This window comes from Hyaena hyaena, unplaced genomic scaffold, assembly GCF_003009895.1.
Source record: "Hyaena hyaena isolate Hyena2069 unplaced genomic scaffold, ASM300989v1 scaffold_226, whole genome shotgun sequence".
Lineage (NCBI taxonomy): Eukaryota > Metazoa > Chordata > Mammalia > Carnivora > Hyaenidae > Hyaena > Hyaena hyaena.
In genome coordinates this window covers 383860-397775 of record NW_024080858.1, presented here as the reverse complement: position 1 = coordinate 397775, position 13916 = coordinate 383860, and the positions used below count along the sequence as shown (strand labels likewise).

At 36.2% G+C, this 13916-nt stretch overlaps 1 protein-coding gene across 1 annotated transcript in view; it reads right to left on the bottom strand.

Moving 5' to 3' along the window:
* Positions 1-13916, bottom strand: part of GALNTL6 (polypeptide N-acetylgalactosaminyltransferase like 6) — a 212900-nt gene that overhangs the window by 112320 nt on the left and 86664 nt on the right. The window contains exon 4 of the mRNA XM_039243223.1: positions 7733-7850. Within this exon, the coding sequence (XP_039099154.1) occupies positions 7733-7850 (118 nt within the window). The remainder of the gene's footprint in view (positions 1-7732; positions 7851-13916) is intronic.

Sequence of the window (13916 nt, the reverse complement as noted above, 5' to 3'; positions counted from 1 at the left end):
AGTTTACTCAATTTTTTTTTGGATGACTATATACCATGTGGGGAAACATTATATTTAGCTAGTTTTGTAGGGCTATTAATTTTGATTGTCTAAGTACAAATAAATAAAATTCATGTTTGTTTGAGAAGCTCTATAATGATGTTAAGCTCTAGGATATATGGTTTACTGAGCTATAACAATTCTAAATTAATGGCTGTCATCTTGTTTGAGTAAAGAACTGAATGGTTTATACTCAATGATTAGTCCCTATTGTGTATATTCAATTCTTATTGAATAACCACTGCATTTTGAAGATAGAAAAAATTAAATTTTACATTAAATCTTAACAAGAATTTTCAGCCCTCATATTTAATAAAAATCAGATAGGAAGAACCTGCATTTCCTTATTAAAGGGGTTTCAGAGAATGACAGTAGCCACTTTTTTTTTTAACCAATGACATAAAGTCTTCAATTTTTTAGTTAAGAGAAATTAGGTTAATGGTTTTGAGAGCAAGCCTGAATTCTAATTCTTGCTTTGATATTAACTAGGCAATGGCCTGTTTTGGCAATTATGAAATAGAAGTTATATTTTTACCTTACATTAGTACTGAATAGGATAAGAAATTAAATTCAATGACCTTTAAGTGCACTCATTACTTTTTCTTGTTAAGGGGCCAAGTAATACTTTCTATCATCGTAGGAAGAATATAGAATGCCCAGAACTTTGGAACAGAGATAGCTCCATGTAAAGTTTTTACAACTCACAAAGGGATTAAAAAACCCCACACAACCCCCCAGATGCCATCTATTAAAATCACAGACATACTGTAGTACTCTAAACTGTATATATTTGCTTGCATGTGGCAGGATTGTAACTTGAAGCATTTGTTTTGTTTCGCTCAATGTGTTTTCCTTTTTCTATTTTTACTTCAGGAGCATTTTCTTCCCTAGTCACACCAAAGTAGAAACAAAGAATTAAAGAAACCCCAGAGGCTTATTTTAGGACTGATTTCCCCCCCTACTTTACAGAGACTACACAAGACTGGGTCTGGGGGAGGGAAAAGAAGTGACAATTAAAAAAAAAAACCCAGGAGAGGGGACAGCTCTGTAGGAGCAGGGTGCAGAGTGTAAGAACTCATCACTGCAAGCCGTTGCCATTCAGTATCCTTGGGCAGCCATCCTTAGGTCGGGGGACTGGGACACCTGGGTGCGGGTGAAGACTAGAAGGAAGAACCTTACCTTAGACCCGAACTGAATGAGTGAGCAAGTTACCTCTGGTCAAAGGTAAAAGCACACCTACCTCTGCTGCATGAGGTTTTCTCTTATTAGACTGAAAATTTTTGACAGCAAGGACTGAATTTCTGTTCAGTCAACTCAATGTATTAACCTCCACTCTCTATTCCTTCTACAAATGTATTAAATGGTGTTCCTATTATGGTGAGGCTGCATGGAATAGAGGTTATGCTGAATGCACCTGGAATCTCTTGCTCTCAATAGTTAAGTTACATGCTTACCTACAAGGCAGCGTTTTTCTTTCCAAATGTGATTATGCTAGTTCAAAAAATTGTAATTGCATAATTTCATGAAATACCACTTAAACTGATGAAATATGGCTCTGAAAACAGGAAGACTTGTTGTTCATGCCAAAACGAATTTGAGGAGTTTGGAAGGATTGAGTTGTTATTTAAAAAATTTGCTGTCAAATTAGGTACGGACGAAATAACAATAAAAGATTGGGCAAAATCAAGAGAAATTTAAAAAAATTTTGGGGGCGCCTGGGTGGCTCAGTTGGTTAAGCGTCCGACTAGCTCAGGTCATGATCTCATGGTTCATGGGTGTGAGCCCCGCATGACAGCTAGCTCAGAGCCTGGAGCCTGTTTCAGATTCTGTGTCTCCCTCTCTCTCTGACCCTCTCCTGCTCACACGGTCTCTCTCTCTCTCTCTCTCTCTGTCTCAGAAATAAATAAAACATTAAAAAAAAGTTCTTTAAAAAAGATTCTGTTACCATATTAAGATGGCTTCCAAGAGTCTTTAAGGTCTCATTCCACTGGAATGAAGCCAAACTGGAACTCTCAGCAAATGCAATATGGGTGTGGTTCTTGGACCTCTACTTTTACTCCAATCTATGCACCCGAATGCAGAAGGAGAAGCTTTGGCCTCTCTTGCATTAGAACCCTGGCAAATAAATATGCATTTATATGTTTCACTTTAGAGGGAATTTCTATAAGTTTTTTAAAGTTTATTTACTTGTTTTGAGACAGAGAGAAAGCACAAGCAGGGGAGGGGCAGAGGGGTTGGTGGTGGGGGGAGAGCAAGAATCCTAAGCAGGCTCTGCAATGCCAGCACAGAGCCTGATGCGGGGCTTGAAACCATGAACTCATGGTCAGAGTCAAAGTGGGAAGCTTAACCAACCAAGCCACCCAGGCGCCCCTAGAGGGAATTTTAAATGTTGTTGTCTGTGCTTTCTTGCTCTAATAGATGTTTATTTTTCAGGGAAGAAATACTCATTTCAGTTGTACTTGATCCAATGACTTCTACTGGGCTACCTTTGCCTTTTTCCGCAGAATCTAGCTTGCTAGGTACACAGACTCACGGTGGAGGTTGCTGATTAATATTTTTAGAGGGAATAAGCTAATATCTCAGGAACAGAATAAAGCCTGACTGGTTAGTTAAAATCTCTGTAATAAATTGGGGTAGAAATGGACATATGAGTTTCTTTCTTCTGGAAAAGAAAGAAAAACACTAGTTAAGTTGGTTTACTGTGTAGATTCAGACAGGTGAGGCAGATAATTGATGGGAACTCTCATGGTTTATGATTCAGTACATTCATTTGATTTGTGTGGTAATTAGCAGGAACTGAATTTTTAGGAGAGGAAAATAAAGCAACTTGGGGAACAAAAGAAAGTGAATATAGGTTGAAAGAGGAGAAAGAATACAGCACAGGAGGCTAGCGAATAGGCTATTGCATATGTCCTGAATTATTACTGTGATATGGAAATAAAATATATTCCAAATAATACCGATGATGAGTAACTGGGGTGAGTTAATTTTCCAGGCAGCTACTGGAGAGTAAGCTCCACCAGAATAAGAATCTTCTCACATTTATCTTTGCATCTCAAGAGGTTAGCCCAGAAGTGGCACAATATAATTAATAAATAAATGTCCGTTGAATGAATTAAGGACTGAAAAGGGCTGAAAGGCTGTGAGACGAATAATATCCTTAAACGTCGGAATCTTACACTCCACACACAGGAAGGATGACAGCCCATAACAAAGGTGATTGTGTGGCATGTTGTCCCTAAAGAGTGGCTTTGAAGTGGGCTTAGGGGTTCCTGGGTTTGTTAGATTCGTTCTAGGACATAGGGTAGCCATGGTCACCTCACCTGGAGGCTTGCATGTCTCTGCAGAGCCGAGGCTGGTGGCCAAGGGTTTGACCCAGACTACAGGTGCCCAAGAAATACTGGGTCAATGTAAGGCCATGTTGATAAGCCCCTGGGGGTGGAAAAGGGCAGCCAAAACCAAATTCAACGCTCTTCTACTTGGTTCTAAGCGTTATACCTCATGCCAGAGAATGAGGTGAAATGGAGCCTCTAGCTTCATCTTAAATTTCTTGTGGGTGCCTAGTTCATGTGTGCTGCTCAGTTTTATTTTCTGAAAAGAGTTGCCTGGAGTTGAAGGGCAGATATTTTGAAAATGCTAACATTAGGACTTTTATCTTTGGGGAATGGATGTAAAAATTGAAAAATCAGAGACTCAATGGTTTACTATTAGTTCAATAACTTAAATGGTAGACGACATAAAGATGTGGGTTATCTCTTTTAGGCCACACTGTGCAGTCTGTTTTGGTTTCCTTTTTGTTTCGAGGTGCAGTGCCAAATTGAGTACCTGGAGCAAGGCCTGGAATAAATTAGATGCTCAATAAAAGCTTGTTGAATGACTGACTGAATGCTGCTTTCTCCTCCCTCGCAGCTGGCTCACCTAGTAACGTTTGAAAGACAGCTGGATAATTCTGAGCCACGCAGGAGTTCAGATTTGTACTGAAAGAGACTGAAGACTGGGCAGACAGATCATTCCTTTAGGGAGCTCTTTTCCTCAACTGCCTCCTGAAAATTACACTTGTGTTGGCTTCTACGTTATGGCATGAAATCCACTCATCAAATCAGATGTTAGAAAAAGGAAGGAGATTTCAGAGATAGAAAATCGAGGAGCACTCTTAACCAAAGGCTGTTTGACCAAAAACTAAGCCCTTAATATGAAGCAGAGTTTTCAAGAAACAGTTTATTTAGTGATAAAGCCTTGTCATAAACTGTGGTTAGATGATTCTTTGGTTAAGGAGTAAACAGAAAGCAATAATGCCTGATGATGACCATAGGTAGAAATCTTTTGAATCAGAGCCTTTGAATCTACACTGAAAACAATTTCTTTATTATGGTGTGAGATAGACCAGTAAACTCTTAGTGATCCATACATACTTCCCAAATCTCAAATGCTGGCCGGTGTAAATCTTACAGTGTTTTACCCTGTATAATTAATCATAATTTATGGAATATATCCCAGAATGCAGATGTTTGCTTTTTCTTTTCTTTTTAATACCATTTCACAGAGCTATGTGTGTACAATTCTTTTGATTCCTTTCACGTGGAGAAAGTGCTTCTTGCTTTAATGCAAATTCTACCAAAGCCTGTTTAAGTTTGTCCCCCTCATGTTACAAATACTAATAGGGAGGGACAGGAACCCCAAGGTCAGCACACAAGAGCAAGAAGAATGAAGGGATATGTCTGAAATAGGACCCTGTAAGAAATAGCTGTTGCCAAAGAATCTGTCATTCCTACCAGGCAACCTGGGGCAATTTAGGACTGAACTTCCACTGCTGTTGCTATGGTTTCTAGACAAAGACGACAGGACTGCATTCCAATTATATCCTTCAGAATGACAGATAACTGAAAAGTAGGAAATGGGGTAATAAAATCTCAGGTCACCCAGAAGAGGTGTGATAGATCCAAGTGGTATAGAAACGAAAGATGCAAGTTTATGTTTGTTTTAAAAAATGCTTTTGTGATTTAGAATGCAAATGTGTATTAAGCAAATCCTCCAGACTTTCCATAGGAATATTATCCACCATCCAGTTCATTATCCACAGCCAGATATCTCCCGCTTCATAGGAATGTTCCTAATAACATTTTAAACTTAAACAGCGTTTAATAGAAAGAAATCTTTTTTTTTTAAATATTTTTATTTATTTCTAGGAGAGAGAGAGACAGGGTGAGCAGGGGAGGGTCAGAGAGAGAGGGAGATACAGACTCTGAAATAGGCTCCAGGCTCTGAGCTGGCAGTCAGCACAGAGCCCGACGCGGGGCCCGAACCCACGAACAGTGAGATCATGACCTAAGCGAAAGTTGGACGCTTAAACGACTAAGCCACCCAGGCGCCCCTAGAAAGAAATCTTGAACAGTGAAAAGTAAATTCTGAAGATACTGCAGATACAGCAATGCCATTTTTTCCCTTAATGTTGGAATCAAATGTAATATTCGGTTATTCCAGCTGAAGGTATTATTGCAAACTTTGCACGTAGCTTTGAGCCATGTCTGATAATCAGTATTATTTCGCCTGGGTCAGCAGTAAGTTCACTGTCATGCTATTGACTATAATGAAGATACTCGCCTTTTCACTGAGAGGAAATTAGTTAGAAATGAAAAGGTTCACAGTGAGCTCTTGGATGAAACTACTGGTAGGCCTCGTTCTGTATTCTCTGCAGTTAGCAGAAATGGAGCATTTTAATTCCAAAGCAGCATAGGCAATGTACATAATCTTTCGAGCTTAAAACAATTTGTCATCTAAAATCTTTAAAACGTTAGGGGTGTCTGGGTGGCTCAGTCAGTTAAACATCAGACTCTATTTTGGGCTGGATCATGATCTCAGGGTGGTGGGCTCAAGCCCGACATCAGGCTGTGCATTGAGCATGGAACCTGCTTCAGATTCTCTCTCCCCTTTCTCTCTCTGCCTCTTTCTCCAGCTTGGGCTCTCTCTCTCTCTCTCAAAATAAATAAATATTAAAAAATCTTTAGAACATTAAGTCTCAGTTTCTTTCATTTTTATTTGAAGTTTATTTATCTTGAGAGGGAGAGGGTGTACACGCACATGCACGCACATGACGGGCTCAGGGAGAGAAAGAATCCCAAGCGGGCTCCACACTCCATGTCAGCATGGAGCCTGATGGGGTCTCAAACTCACAAACCCGTGAGACCAAGACCTAAGCTGAAATCAAGAGCCAGTTGCTTAACCAACTGGGTCACCCAGGAGCCCCAGTTTCTTTTTTTGTAAAATGGAATAACACCAACCGCTTAGAGCTGTGACTTTAGATTGGATAATGTATATAAAGCATTTAGCTCAGCATCTGTCGCATACCATTAAGTAAATGGAGCAGGTACTATTTCTATCACCACTACTACTCTTATACTACCTTGTGCCATATACACGGTGATAAGTGTGCAGCTATTACCATAGCAGAGAAACAAACAAAATTGGTAAATTGAAGGACTTAATACTACATATCTACAAAAAAGTCTTTAAGAAGTACCTCAGATATGAAATTAGATGGGTTTGAAAGATGGTGAAGAAAAGCACAAATTTACTAAATGGTGTCTCAAGGATTACTGCCAGGAGAGTGAGATGGAAACTTCTAGATGTCCTGAAGCCTCCTGTTTCTCTTTAGGGATATTTATTTTCTGACGCTTTGAGGATAATGTAACATTTTCGTTAACATGTTGAAGATAGCCATTACCGTTTTATAAAGATCAGTTTTATCATTTTCTTTCTATGCATAAATTCAGAGTTTGGCTGGATTCCTAAGCCTGACTTTTACATATTCAGGATACATTTTTTTTTTCTTAGCTAGAATTGGTTTGATTTTCTAATGGAAGTAATTAGAAAAAAATGATTTATTTAGTATGAGATTTCTGTATGATAAATCTTACAAAATCAATCTATTCTCTGTATAAATAATGACAACGTTAAAGAAAAAAAGGAAATGAAGTCTTTCCTTAAAGAGACTGCTTTAAAAAAATATCTTAGTGGTTCAGAGTCCAGCTTTTCACACAGTTTATTTTGCTTTGCTTTTCTGCTCTTCATGTGTTGTGGCAAATTTTTTTCATTCACAAACCCTGAAATTTGCATTCTATCATATGCATGTACATATATGTTATAAAGTGTATAATTTTGCTGAGCATTTATGGTTAAAGCAAGTAGAGACCCGGGCAGTTTCAGAGAAAAATAAGTAAAAAATTCACCTATTATGGAATTCTATGAAGAAGAGCCTTAATTTATGATTCATATTTTTCAGTTACTCTTCTGTTACTGAAATTTTGGAATAACTGGTTATGATCAAAATATGAACCATTATTTCTAAAATAAATACAAAGGGCAAACACTCCAATAATCCAATTTCTTTTGTTTTAATTCTTTGATCCGTATCGATCTGTGCAAGGGTTGCATTGTCAGTGGAGCAGCCGGTCAATGGGCACACCAATTTTCCTGCCTGCAAATGGGATTTCGAGTGATTTCTTTTATGGCATGGTTACATCTCACTGAAACATCAGAGGGTAGCAGCTCTTCCCATCCCAAAGCTGACTTGGAAAGGTGACATATCTGTTTTTGTTTTTATCTTACAATATAGGTCACGAAACAGAATGATGACACTTTATGGGAATCATCAAAATTATGTAGACATAGTGTGAAGAGGGTCTTGGCAACTTACCTTAAAAGAGATTTCGTACTGTTCTCCTCCCCAGATTTCTAAACCTGGATCATAGCCGCCCAACTCCCAAAACCATTTTCGATCCACAGCAAAGAGACCTCCAGCCATAACGGGAGACCTATGAAATGAAAAAGATAATATTTAAAGGACTAGGAATATTTGCTTGTTAAAAAATAAAAACAAACTTCAAGATACGCTTCAGCGGCCTCGTGCATGACACTACAGCCCTGGTTTTCTGTCAGTGGATCTAGGGTTCTTACTGGGTCTCTAGTTGCTCTTGGAATCCTTATGAGCTTTAAGTTTTGCACTTCAGGCTCTAATGCAATTGATGCCCTGTAGAGCCACATTTGTTCCATATATTTGTCATTAGAGAGAAATACATGACTGCTAGTGAATGATATATAGAGAAATATCGCTTAATTTTATGGCCTTTCCTTAAATGCAAGGAGTCTTGTACCATCAGACGGAAAACACTGTTATAGACAATAGCTTAAATTCAATCTTTTGGTATGCATTCACCAAGAATTTACCATTAACAGGTCATGTCCATTTTACAGACTATGAGATGATTAGTAGAATAAATAAACCAACCACAATTAGTTATTTAATTAAGATGCCAAAGGTGGAATTTAAACAGGTCTTTTCAGGATGAATGAGTTAAGCATCTGACTCCTGATTTAGGCTCAGGTCATGATCTCGTGGTTCATGAAATTGAGCCTTGCTTCGATAAATAAATAATTTAAATAAATAAATAGATAAATAAATAGATAAACAAACAAACTTAAAAAGTTAAACTAGGTCTTTTCATTTTAGTTATATCATTCTTTTTAGGCTTTCTCTGCCTTTCTAAGGAATATTCCTTTTGCTCAAGTAATAATTTTCAAGTATTGCAATCCTGCTAGAGTATACAGTAGTCCCATGGCTATGTGATGAGATAATTTATAATTATGGGCCCTGTCTTAAACTTTTTGCAGTTTAAAGGTAGCAATAGTGTGTTTTGTTTGATGGTTTGTTTTTTGAAGCCTTGGTATGTGCTGGGCTCTTGGCTAAAAGTTTTACCCAATTCCTTTGATTTCTCCTCACTACAATCCTGTGAGTATCATTCTCATGTAGTGTTTGAAAGAAATAGGCAGAGAGAGGTAAGGAACAGTGGGCCAATGCTGGAGTTAGTGGTGGTTCTGGGGCCGGGCCAGGTCCTCTGATTTCAAAGTCTTTGAGCTCTTTACTGTAACCCTTTTTCTGTTTCAGTGCTTGGGGGTAAAGACAAACAAATATGTAAAAGTGGATATCAGACACTCAGAGAACGCACCTATGCAGACAAAGCAAATCTGTAAAAAAAAAAAAAAAAAAATTCCAGCATAGTTTTTGTGATAGTTTTGAAAAACTTTTGAAACAAAGGATATTTATACATAAGTATATAAGGCATTTAGAATATGTATAAACATATTAGACACACCAACTGAAGACCTGCTCTTGGTAATGTTTTATGAAGCACTTGAACAACATAAACTTGAATTTGTTTGTGTGTTCTAGATTTCAAAGGCTTTGTGTGTGAAAATGGTATTTGGCCTGATTACTTCAGCTTAAGAATATTTTTTAATGTGTAGAGTCTCTGTGGCTAGAAAGATGGCAAGGCAGGAAAGGGGATTTATTATTCTACCTAGGAAAGTGAGCAGCATTAAGAAAAATAACGCGGAGAATCTTATATAATTTTTTTTTTTTTGAAAGAAAAATCCTAGAATCAGATGTAACCTACTTTATCCTTCTCCAGCAGCCTAATCTTTTTCCATTTTCCATGAACTGAATTTCAGAGCAGAATTACAACTGTAGCTGGATCAGATGAGGACTGTAATGTGTACCAGGTACAGTTCCCCCGTGAACGCACTACCAGTGTAACCTCCGCTTCTGCAAGGCTTGAGCATAAGTGGTCAGAAATTCTCAATCCTATTCAAACTGAATCACAAAGAGAAAGACCTTAAGTCATACAAATATATTCTCTTTTGATTGTGTAAAATAGAGAGATCAAAGGGCATCAAAATTTACACTGGGCAGAATGAATCTCAAAATTAGAATTCTCCTAGATCTGGAATTATAGATACTAGCAAGAGAAAGTCCTATGTCGATTTTTTGTATGTATGTATGTATTGTAATTCATTGGAAACACTGTATCTTGTTTTCTTAAGGAGTTTATTAAAAAAAACCCACATAGTGTGTTGTAGATACATTTTATCTAGAATATCTAAATTCTAAAATTCTACTAATTTCAGATATAATAAAATAAATTCAAATGGATCATTTTTACCTTCATTGATGTTTTTACCAAGCTCTAAATAAATAAATGTTTCCTGTCTTGATTAGTGTGAATGACTGGTAAGAAACCAACTTTACATTTATGTATGTATTTACTCGTAGTTGTCCATTAATCTTTTAAACAGCTTAATTGGGGTATAGTTGAGATACAGCAGATTGCATATATTTTAAGTATACAGTTTGATGAGTTTTGAGATGGACACTTATGCAGCTATCACTACATTCGAGATTATGAACATAAGCCTTCTGAACCTTTGCCTAGGCAGCCACTGGTCTGCTGTTATTATAGTTTAGCTCATAGTTTCTAGAATTTTATTAAATGTAATCATAAAATTTGTATTCTGTTTTTGGGCCTGGCCTCTTTTATTGTGTATAATTATTTTTAGATTCATTTATGTTTAGTATGTATTTATCATTCACTTTTTATTGTTGAGTAATATTCCACTTACATAAATATACCGCAGTTTGATTATTCATTCACTTATTGATGGACATTTGGGTTGTGTCCAGTTTTGAGCTGTTACAAACAAAGCTGCTATGAATTTTGTTTACTAATCTCTGTGTGGATAAATGCTTTCAATTCTCTCTTGAGGAAATGCCTGGGAGTGGAATGACTAGATCATATGGTCGGTATATGTTTAACTCTCAAAGAAACTGACAAATACTTTCCAAAATGGTTGTATCATTTTATGTTACCAAGAGTAGTGTTTGAGTTCCAGTTTCTATGCATTCTTACTGATACTTCACATGGGCAGTCTTTGAAGTTTAGTCATTATGATTGGGATATAATGGTATCTCAGTGTGGTTTTATTTTGCATTTCCATGATGATTAATGATGTTGAGCATATTGTGTCCCTTCTCTAATTTTCCTTGTCACTCTGCCTAGAGGTTTACCAATTATATTGATCTGCTTAAGGAACCAGCTTTTCGTTTCATTGATTTTTCTCTGTTGTTTTCACTTATATTTCATTGATTTCTTTTTAGTTCTTATTGTTTTAATCTTCTACTTACTTTGTGTTTAATTATCTCTTCTTTTCTCATTACTGAAGTAGAAGCTAAGATCATTGACCCAAGAGCTTTTCTTTTTTCTAATATACGTATTAGTACTATAAATCTCACCTAAGCACTCCTTTAGCAGAATCCCACAAAAAATAGTATGCAGTATTCTCATTTTCATTACGTTCAAAATACTTCCTAATTTCTTTTTTGTTTTCCTTCGTTGACCCATTTGTTATATAGACATGTGTAATTTAGTTTCCAAATATTTGGGAGTTTTTGGTCATAAGTGCATTTTGGTCATTGATTCTCATTTAATTCCATTGTGGTTAGATAAGATACTTTGTATGACTTGAGTCATTTCAAATTATTAAGACTTTAATGGCTCAGAATATGACCTATCTTGGTAAATGCTCCATGTGTATTTGACAAGGATGCAAATTATGTTGCTGTTGAGTGGAGGGGTCTATACACATTTATTAGATAAAGTTGGTCGGTAGTGTTATTCAAGTCTTGTATATTCTTACTGGTTTTCTGTCTCCTTGTTGTGTTAGTTACTGAGAGGGGGATATTGCAATTTATGGCTGTAATTTTGAATTTGTTTATTTCTTCATGCTATTCTATTAATTTTTTGCTTCATGTATTTTATAGTTCTGTTAATAAGTGCATAAATGTCTAAGATTTTTATGTATTCTTGATGAATTAACTTTAATCTTGTTATGAAATGACTTGAATCATCCCTGTTAATATTCTTTGCTTTGACATCTATTTTGTCTTGATATTAATATGTCAGCTTTCTTTATATTTGTACTATCTAAACACTAATATTTATTTATAACTTGCATGTCTTTTTATTTTTAAAACTATTTATGTCTTTATATTTAAAGTTTTGTTGTAGTTGTTGTTGTTGTCATTGTTGGCAGCATACACTTGCATCTTGTTGTTTTACAATCTCTGCCTTTTAATTGGGCTATTTAGATCACTTACTTTTTTTTTAGATCATTTACTTTTAATATGATTATTTATGTGGTTAAGCTTAAATACATTATCTTCTTTGTTTTCTATTTGTCCCGTTTATGATTTCGTTTTCCATTTTTTGATTCATTGAATATATTTCATGATTCCATTTAGTATCCTTTATGACTTAACAAAAACTCTGTGTTTTTTGTTTTTTTACACTTTGTGGTGGTTATAGGCTTTATGTGTTTATCTTTTTTAATCACAGTTTAGCTTTCAGTGATACTGTATCAGTGCACAATATGATAAAAATCTTTTAGTAGAACGCTTTCATGTCTCTTCCCCTAACCTTTGTACTCTGTTGTCATACATTTTACTTTTCCGTGTGCTATAAATTCCACATTATATTATTATTATTTTAAGCAATTATCTTAAAAATTTATTTTCTTTATTTTATATTTGAGAGAGAGACAGAGAGACAGAGTGCGAGCAGGGGAGGAACAGAGAGAGAAAGAGACACAGAATCTGAAGCAGGCTCCAGGCTCTGAGCTGTCAGCACAGAGCCTGACGTGGGGCTCAAACTCACAAACTGCAAGATCATGACCTGAGCTGAAGATGGATGCTTAACCAACTGAGCCACCCAGGCGCCCTAAGCAATTATCTTTTAAAATGATTTGAAAATAAAATTTCACATATATGAACTTATAATATAAATACCATTTTTGTTTCCTTAATTCTTTGGTATGGACCCATATTTCCATCCTTGTATCTTTCTGCCTAATAGATTTCCTGTAACATTTCTTGTAGTGGGAGTTTGATCTTTTGCACTTATGAAAACATCTTGTCATCTGTGTTTTTTAAATTTATTTTTGAGAGAGAGAGAGACAGAGAGAGAGAGCAGAGGGAAGGGGCAGAGAGACACAGCATGAGTGGGGGAGGGCAGAGAGAGAGGGCAACACGGAACCTGAAGCAGGTTCGAGGCTCTGAGCTGTCTGCACAGAGTCCCAAAGGGGGTTCAAACTCCTGAACCACCGATCATGACCTGAGTCTGACCTTAAAAGACTGAACCATCCAGAGTCTCCTCATCTGCATTTTTAAAGATACTTTTGTTGGCTATAGAATACTAGGTTAACAGGTTTTGTCTTTCAATCCTTTAAAGATGTTGTTCACTCTCTTCTCATCTGCATTGTTTCCCATGAGAAATGTGTTTTTTAAATCTTTGTTTCTCTGTACACCATGAGTTGGTGTTTTTTTGGGGTGGGGTGGGCTTGTTTGTTTGTTTGTTTGTTTGCCTCTGTTTAAGAGCTTCTCTATGTCACTGGATTTGAGCTATTATATTACAACATGACACATACTATGGAGTTTTCTTGGTTAAGTTACTTGTGCTTGGGATTACTTCAGTTTCTTGGATCTGCATGGGTAGTTTTCATGAAATTTGGACAATTCTTAAGCATTATTTCTTCTAGTATTCTTTCTGTTCCTACTTTTTATCTATATTTCCCAGAGACTCCAATTTTATACTTTGTTCATTTCCATAACTTTTCTTTTTGTATTTCAATTTTGGATAGTTTCTATTGCTATCTCTTCCAGTTTCCTAATTTTATTTTGTAATGTCTAATTTGCTTATAATCCCATCTAAAGCATTTTTAATTTTACACTTTTTTTTCTCACCTTTAGGATTTTTATCTTGGTCTTTTTATATCTTACATGTCTCTACTTAACTTTCTGAACATGTGGAATACTGTTATAATTACAGTCTTAATGTTCTTGTTTGTTGACTCTTAGTTCTTAGTTTCCATTGACTGAATTATCTACTCATTATGGGCCATACACTGGTATTTCTTTGCATGGCTGGTAAGTTTTTCATTGGGTTCTAAAACTTACATTTTGGGGTGCTGGATATTTTGGTATTTTTTTAAAC